Genomic DNA, 9398 nt, shown 5'->3' with positions numbered 1-9398 from the left:
GTATGGTAGAATTGCGATTGTAAGCACTAAAGCTGTATGGGGGTTTAAGTCCATGCAAAGTATATAGAGAAATGATTGGTATTGCTATCATATTTATGCAAAAAAATGGATTGATGCCTTTTGTGGGGCAATAATCACGAGTCTATTAATAAAATTATGCTTAAAATATTCACAGGTCTTAATGGAGTGACAAATGGGCATTGGTGGTTTGGCACAGTTCAGCAAGCTGCTGAATTGATTTGCATGGTTTCTAAGCTATTTCATGACATGAAATGAAATGTATTTAGATTTTCCATCTGTGGTGGTAAAGGTTCATGAGAAAAAGTGAGAAAATCACATTGCAATGAATTCATATCTTGACTGTAGTGATCATGAGATTACAATTACATTAACATTTAGATTTTTGAAATGTTAGCATTAAGCAGTAGCACTTACACAGCATGTAACAGCTTCAAATCCTAAATCAGCCACTAAAATAAAAAAAGTGCAACAAAGAGAGGTAGAAGGGATTTTGTTAATGAGATTAAAACAGTCAATGAACACAAGAGTTAACCTCATCAGCAATACAAAGCAATTGGCGAACATAGCGTATAATTATTAGCGCTGCATTATTAAGCTTGTTCTGTGCCTTGTGTGGTAGTTAGTGTGTGACCACTGTGCTTTGCTACTAAGTCATTGTAGAGATTGTCGTCTATGCATTAAAAAATGGGAATAATTACAAATAAGTGTGCTGTTGGTGAGTTCAGTGGTGTGATCTGAATCACAGCCTCAGTTTTTAACTCTTACTCCTCACAAAATGGATTTTAAGACATTTTGCACCTTTTCAGTAAACTGAGAGTGGATATAGGTCTTTTAAGGTCATTGTCCAAGGCTTTTATTTTATCCAGCCAAATTACAAATTTGGGACTTTCTCCTTTTTGTCCAGCACAATAATAAGCTTATAAAGTGGTGGTGACCACGCTGATTGGTGAAAATATTAATTTCATGTGCAGTTTACTATTTTGCTAACTTAAACTAACACTGAAACTAAACTTATACCTCACTTTCAAATATAAGTGTAATTGGGACATGCTTGATTAAGATCCAATGTAAAATATGCATTAAATGGGATTTTCAATGTTAAATCTAAATGGCCACAAAATCTTGAACCTGGATGAGATCTGGATCAAACTGTCAGTCAATAAAGAATACCAACATAAAAGAAATTTGACCTTTTTTGTCAGAGTTATGAATTTTTGAAATTCTGTTCAATGTTACAGGGATTTTTCAAATTTTCCAAGATTTTTCCAGACTTTGAATCTTCACTAAAAATTTCATAAAGCTATATCAAATATTGTGGGCTCCAGGCTTTATATATATATATATATATATATATATATATATATATATATATATATATATATATATATATATATGAGTCATACTGTGATTTTTGTGCTACATTGGCTAAAAGGTATTGATCCCTCATTCAAAGACATGCTGGATTTTTTATATATATATAATACAGGCAGAGCCTTAGATCTTGTCAAATCAGATTTACATCCACCCTTAGATTTTCCTACAGTTCACAAACTAAAAACAGTAAAACTTGTCATTTGATTTCACAAATAATCTTCAGTAATATGTAAAACACCATTTACAGTATAAGCACTATAGATTAAACATTTGTAACTATGCAACTTTGACCATCTCATACTGCAATTCTAAATTATCTACACAAAAACACCTTTTATGTCGGAATTAAATACGATAAATATATGTAACCTTTGACACAGATGCAGTCAAACTTTGTAACTGACATATTAACAAACTGTATTGTGAGTGTTTACGTCTGTTCATTACACATCATAAAGCATTACAAATTTGAACAATAACCGAGTAAGCAGACAGTAAATATTGATATGCAATACAAATGATAATCCTACTCGGTAATTCATCTCCTTCATTGTGCTTAGTTTTAAACATTTCAACGTTATTCATGTGTTGTGCAGTCAAACGTCAAGTACTAAGTACAACAAATATAAAAGAAATACTCCAGCTGGTGTATCACATTGTGTAAAATGAATTTTAAAAACAGAAAATCTGTATTATGGCAAATGCTCCTGCAGTTTTTAGTGGTTTTAGCTATGGCACGGCTCAATCTGATAAAGTATGATAATATAAACAATGCAGAATACATATACTTATTTTTTCACCATTTTGTTTAACAACAACTTCACAAAGACAATCAGAGATTATTAACTAATTGTTACTTTTTAACTTTACCAATTCAGTGGAACATATAAGTTTGTCATAAAAACCAAAGTGAACACTGATATATCTTGTGAAACACAGAACGAAACAAAATGTATGCACAGTGCAACATGTGGTTTGAAAAATATGTCAAGGTAGGTAGTTAAGACAAAGTTGGTTAATTACCTTGAAATTAATAGTTTGTTAGGTTTTAAGTCCTCGTGTTAAAATGGTCACAAGGTGAAATTGTTAGTGGTGAACACTGAAGTTGAAAGAAAAGCTGGTTGCTTATTTGTGTTCAGCGTTGTCGAATATTCCATTTCAAATTTGGGCATTTTGTTTTTAAATGAATAGCTCACTGATGTTTTTCCTGTTTTATTTTTCATTCTGTATGGTCAAACAGTTTTTGTTGACTCATTACTGCTCTGAGTTCTTCCATTCCTCTCCCCCTCAATCATCAAGAAAATATTGCTATACTGTGAATTTAGATACAATTTCGTTATCTGAGAAATATATATATATATATATAAGTATCCAACCTTATTATTTTTTTAAAAACCATATGGATTTGAATCACGTGTGATTACCTCAGCCAAGCTTGTACCCTCGTGGGCATGCGAGAGTTTTTTCACACCTGTCGGTGACGTCATTCGCCTGTGAGCATGCCTTGTGGAAGGAGTGGTCCAGCCCCCTCGTCGGAATTCCTTTGTCTGAGAAGTTGCTGAGAGACTGGCACTGTGCTTGATCAAAATTTTCTCAAAAACTATGAGGCACATCCGAGTGGACACCATTCGAGAAATTCAGCTGGTTTTCGGTGAAAATTTTAACAACTGATGAGAGATTTTGGATTGTTTCTATCGCTGTAAGGACTTCCCACGGAGTGGGACGTCGCGCAGCGCTCCGAGGTGACATCGTCATCGTGTTTCAAGCTGAAAACCTCCAAATTTAAGCCTCTGTTGACCCAGGACGTCGTGAGAGAACAGAGAACTTTCAGAAGAGGTCGGAATCAGCAGTTTATCCGGACATTCCACTGTTAAAGGAGAATTTTTTAATGAAAGACGTGCAGACAGATTGGCGCGTCGGCTCACAGCTGGCGTGGCGCACCCGCCACAGGAAGAACACCTCTGTTGGAAGCCTTAAGGACAAGTTGGAACATGCCCTGCTGTTAAACAATTTCTCAGATACTCACTCAACTGAAAGCCACCAAAAGCCGCCTGGATTTTACAAATGGTTATCAACACGGAGGTGTTTTTCCTGTGGCGGGCACGCCGCGCCGGCTGCGAGCCGACGCACCAATCCGTCCGCACGTCTTTCATTAAAAAAAATCTCCTTTAACAGTGGAATGTCCGGATAAACTGCTGATTCTGACCTCTTCTGAAAGTTCTCTGTTCTCTCACGACGTCCTGGGTCAACAGAGGCTTAAATTTGGAGGTTTTCAGCTTGAAACAGGATGACGACAGCGCCTCGGAGCGCTGCGCGACGTCCCGCTCCGTGGGAAGTCCTTACAGCAATAGAAACAATCCAAAATCTCTCATCAGCCGTTAAAATTTACACTGGAAACCAGCTGAATTTCTCGAATGGTCTCCACTCGGATGTACCTCACAGTTCTTGAAAAACGTTTGATCAAGCACAGCGCCAGTCTCTCAGCAATTTCGCAGACAATGAAAATCCGACGAGGGGGCTGGACCACTCCTTCCACAAGGCGTGCTCACAGGCAAATGACGTCACCGACAGGCGTGAAAAACTCACACATGCGCACAAGGTTTCAAGCTTGGCTGATGTAATCACACGTGCTTCAAATCCATGTAGTTTTTTAAAAAATAAAACTGTCGGTTTCTTTTCTAATAGACCTCGTGTATATATATATATATATATATATATATATATATATATATATATATATATATATATATATATATATATATATATATATATATATATATATATATATATATATATATACACAAGGTCTGTGATAAAAGTAACGGACCTTATTATTTTTTTCAAAAACCATATATACATACATACATCAGACATGCTTGAACCCTCGTGGGCATGCAAGAGTTTTTTCACACCTGTCGGTTACGTCATTCGCCTGTGGGCAGTCTTTGAGTGAGGAGTGGCCCACCCTCTCGTCGTTTTTTCATTGTTTAGGAATGGCTCAGAGACTGCTGCTTTGTTTGATAAAAATTTTTTCAAAAACTGTAAGGCACAACTGAGTGGACACCATTCGATAAATTCATCTGGTTTTCGGTAAAACTTTTAACGGCTGATGAGAGATTTTGGTCTGGTAGTGTCGCTTTAAGGACGGCCCACAGCGCCTGACGGCGATCTGCGCTCCGAGGCGGCAGCGTCTCGCCGTTTCAAGTTGAAAACGTCCACATTTCAGGCTCTGTTGACCCAGTAAGTCGTCAGAGAACAGAGAACTTTCAGAAGAAGTCGGCATGAGGAGTTTATTCGGACATTCCATTGTTAACGGACATTTTGTAATGAAAGAACGTGCGGGCAGAGTCGCATGTCGGGCCGGACCCGACCGCGGGGGGTCGTGACAGGAAGTCGTCACGGAAACAACTCGGCGAATTTGCGCGCACGTCTTTCATTATAAAATGTCCTTAAACAGTGGAATGTCCGCATAAAGTCCTCATGCCGGCCTGTTCTGAATCTTCTCTGTTCTCTCACGACGTCCTGGGTGAATTAAGCCTTAAATTAGAATGTTTTCAGGTCGTAACAGGCCGACGACGGTGCCTGGAAGCGCTGCGCAACATCCCGCTCCATGGGAAGTCCTTACACCGACAGAAACACCCCATAATCTCTCATCAGCTGTTAAACTTTTCACCGAAAACCAGCTTAATTTCTCGAATAGTGTCCACTCGGATATCCCTCACAGGTCCAGAAAAAATGTTGATAAAGCAACGCGCGCCGTCCGCAGCGGCTATTCAGACAAAGAGATTCCGACGGGTGGGGTGGAGCACTCCTCTCTCAAGGCCTGCCCACAGGCGAATGACGTCACCGACACGCGTGAAAAAACTCACGCATGTGCACGAGGGTTCAAGCTTGTCTGATGTAAAAACATATGAATCAAATCCATTTATTTTTTTAAAAAAATAAAAAGGACCGCTTTTTTCATCACAGACCTCGTATATATAACAGAGGCTGAAAACTCATAAACAGATCTCTAATGATGGTGAAAACTTAAAATCACCATTCTCTATCTAGTATTGTATGTCAAACACAAAATCTATAAAGCAGCCTATAATGAACCTGTACATGGCTTTTAAGATTTTAGTTGATATAGTAACCCAAAAAAATCAAAGATATGCGTGCTCATGACAACAAGTTCCTCTATGATGTAGAATTAATGCACTATAGCTTTTTATTACATAAAACAAATAAAGTGAAAACTATGACAAAGAAAGGAATGATTTCCAGGTTGAACAACTCCAGGTCTCCTTATTCATATTGAGCCTTCAATTAATTTTGTGCCCGTGACCCGATCCCAGATAAGCAGTTGAAGATGAGTGAGTGACTGAATTCATTTTATTGCTGTTGGTTTCACAAACAAAATATGGAAAAGAATCCATAAAGATGAATCTACAGGGGCTGTTTGAGACGTTTTGAACCTGACCCAGAAAACGTAAGGTGTAGTTCTCCATTTCTCAACATTGCACCCAGTAAGTCAAATTTCATGCATTCTCGAGAAAAGCTGGTTTATCAGAATGCAAATGATGGACAACTGCACCCTACTTTTTTGCGGTCAGGCTGAAAACTTTTCAATTACACCCCTTGTATCTCCTGTGGTGTTCATTCCTGCTCTTTACCCACAAAGTCTCTCAAAGATTTGTGTGTGTGCATGCATGAGTACATGGAACTGTTTGTTTGTAGATGTATGCGCAGTATATACAGCACACGTGCATATTGTGTAGAGCATGAGTGTGCAGGGTCCATTTGTGTGTGACAGAAATGACCACGTGTGTGCAAATGAGAGACAGCGAGGAGCAAGCAGAGGGCACGAGGAGGCGTGTGTGAGCCTGTTGATCCAACCACACACAGGCTGTGTCTTACTCAAAGCGTTCATAATTCCTCGTCTGTCTCACACGGGGGACCATGTCCTTCAGAAGTCTAGAAAAAAAAAATGAAATTTTGTTAAAAACGTGCACATAAAATGTTTCTCATTCCGAATAATTATATTACTTAAAGCTATGACATATTCAAGTTTATACAACTCCAATTCCAGTGAAGTTGGGGTGTTGTGTAAAATGTAAATAAAAACAGAATACAGTGATTTGCAAATCCTCTTCAACCTGTATTCAATTGAATACACCACAAAGACAAGATATTTAATATTCAAACTGATAGACGTTTTTGTTTTTGTGCAAATATTTGGTCATTTTGAAATGGATGCCTCCAACACGTTTCAAAAAAGCTGGGACGGGGCAACAAAAGACTGGGAAAGTTGATGAATGCTCAAAGAACATCTGTTTGGAACATTCCACAGGTGAACAGGTTAATTGGAAACAGGTGAGTGTCATGATTGGGTATAAAATGAGCATCCCTAAAAGGCTCAGTTGTTCACAAGCAAAGATAGGGTGAGGATCACCACTTTGTGAACAACTGCATGAAAAAATAGTCCAACAATTTAAGAACAATGTTTCTCGATGTTCAATTGCAAGGAATTTAGGGATTCCATCATCTACAGTCCATAATATAATCAGACGATTCACAGAATCTGGAGAACTTTCTACACATAAGCGACAAGGCCGAAAACAATCATTGAATGCCCGTGACCTTCAATCCCTCAGGCGGCACTGCATTAAAACCGACATCATTGTGTAAAGGATCTTACCACGTGGGCTCAGGAACACTTCAGAAAACCACTGTCAGTTAACACAGTTTGTGACTACATCTACAAGTGCAAGTTAAAATTCTACCATGCAAAGTGAAAGCCTTACATCAACATCCAGAAACGCTGTCGCCTTCTCTGAGGCTGAGCTCATTTGAAATGGACAGTAGCAAAGTGGAAAAGTGTGCTGTGGTCTGATGAGTCCACATTTTAAATTGTTTTTGGATATCATGGACACCGTGTCCTCTGGACAAAAGAGGAAAAAGACCACCCAGATTGTTACCAGCGCAAAGTTCAAAAGATAGCATCTATAATGGTATGGGGGTGTGTTAGTGCCCATGGCATGGGCAACTTACACATGTGTGATGGCACCATCAATATTGAAAGGTACATCCAGGTTTTGGAGGAACACATGCTGCCATCCAAGCAATGTCTTTTTCAGGGACGTCCCTGCTTATTTCAGCAAGACAATGCCAAGCCACATTCTGCACGTGTTTCAACAGCGTGGCTTCATAGTAAAAGAGTGTGGATACTAGACTGGCCTGCCTGCAGTCCAGACCTGTCACCCATTGAAAATGTGTGGCGCATTATGAAGTGTAAAATACAACAACGGAGACCCCGGACTATTGAACAACTGAAGTCGTACATCAAGCAAGAATGGGAAAGAAGTCCACCTACAAAACTTCAACAATTAGTGTCCTCAGTTCCCAAACGCTTATTGAGTGTTGTTAGAAGTAAAGGTGATGTAACACAGTGGTAAACATACCACTGTCCCAGTTTTTTTGAAACATGTTGCAGGCATCCATTTCAAAATGAGCAAATATTTGCACAAAAACAATAAAGTTTATCAGTTTGAACACTAAATGTCTTATATTTGTGGTGTATTCAATTGAATATAGGTTGAAGAGGATTTGGAAATCGTATTCTCTTTTTATTTACATTTTACACAACGTCCCAACTTCATTGGAATTGGGGTTGTAAATTCTAAGAGCCTACCCCCTGATATTTTGCATGTTATGTCCTGCTATCAGATTTCCAAGGACTCAGTCATCATCCAAACACTTACACCCCATCACACATAGGCGGATTGAGGCCGATTGGCTTCAGAATGACACATCCGACCACAATCTGAAAATACTGACTTGTGGTCTGAAGCCCTACAGACGGCAGTCTATGAGCTTCTACATATTTGGTCCCATTTGCTCGTCTGTCCCGAGTGTGTTGCACATGTTCAAAACACTGACGGTGGTCTATATGCAGTTTTTGCATCATCTGATTGCAGCCTACATATTCTGATAACATCAAAACTGCATCTGAGATGATCTGAGTGTGGTTGATTGAGCTCTGAGATCGACTGGTCACAGCAAAGCCTGCCAGCATGTTGTGCCACGGATGTCCACCTCCACTGGACCCCGGCCAGGGAAGGCAGAGGAAATGTTGACATGTAATAACATGTATGTGGCACACATTCATTATGTACAGTGAATGTGAACAGCGCACAATCAAACCGAAAGTACCGTGTGCCACTATGCCTCTCTGTGATCTCATGTGCAGTAATGTGTCATAGCACACGTCAGGCACGGAGCTGAATGGATCTCCCCGCTGTAATGTACATATTATTACCTGCTCACCATCTAAACTCTGTAGGAGGTGTGATGTGGCCAGGCCGTGAAAACATTATTAAACATGAAACTCACCTCCAGCACAGAACCACGATCCTGCACAGCACAGAGCGCACAGGAACAAAAACACAGCCTGTGGTGAAAAGCCTCACATGGCCGCTATGTGCTGAAATAACCACGCAAAAATTAAACCTCATGTGATAATCCAACCGACATCATGGTGCACAGAGTTATGTCGTGCTGCTGAAGTGATCAAAAAAGAAAAAAGAAATGAAAATTCACTGGAAATGCTGCATCTGACGCATGGTGTTACTGCTTGGCCAGCAAACTTTGAGCAAAGGTTTCCAGTGGCACGTACACACAGTGGCTCATGCAGCCGTTATGTATATACGCACACACACAGACACACACACACAGCTGAGTGATAATTTCAGCCCCATGCGTGTGCACAGGGCGCACGTGTGCCACACACACATGCGCTGCGCACTCGCGCACATGTGCATGAGGAACACAGTGTTCCCTCTCACTCTGGTCCCGTGTTTGTCATCCAGACTTTTGGACAGTCTTCAGCGACTTTTATGGCCGCCTGACAACAGTCTGTGTCATCTGAACTGTGGTCTACACACGCATTGGATGTCATCGTGCAGGTGTGGAGGAGGTAATCTGGATGTTCTGACACTGCTGACCACGCCTCTTTCCCTCCC

General features: G+C 40.0%; 1 protein-coding gene across 1 annotated transcript in view; it reads right to left on the bottom strand.

Annotated features, from left to right (window-relative positions):
• Window positions 1-6163: 6163 nt before the first annotated feature.
• Window positions 6164-9398, bottom strand: part of tmem163a (transmembrane protein 163a) — a 229535-nt gene continuing 226300 nt past the window's right edge. Inside the window, exon 8 of the mRNA XM_034186187.1 lies at window positions 6164-6351. Coding sequence (XP_034042078.1) covers window positions 6291-6351 — 61 coding nt within the window. The 3' untranslated portion in view covers window positions 6164-6290. The remainder of the gene's footprint in view (window positions 6352-9398) is intronic.

This window comes from Thalassophryne amazonica, chromosome 14, assembly GCF_902500255.1.
Source record: "Thalassophryne amazonica chromosome 14, fThaAma1.1, whole genome shotgun sequence".
NCBI lineage: Eukaryota > Metazoa > Chordata > Actinopteri > Batrachoidiformes > Batrachoididae > Thalassophryne > Thalassophryne amazonica.
This window is presented reverse-complemented; position numbering and strand designations above follow the sequence as displayed.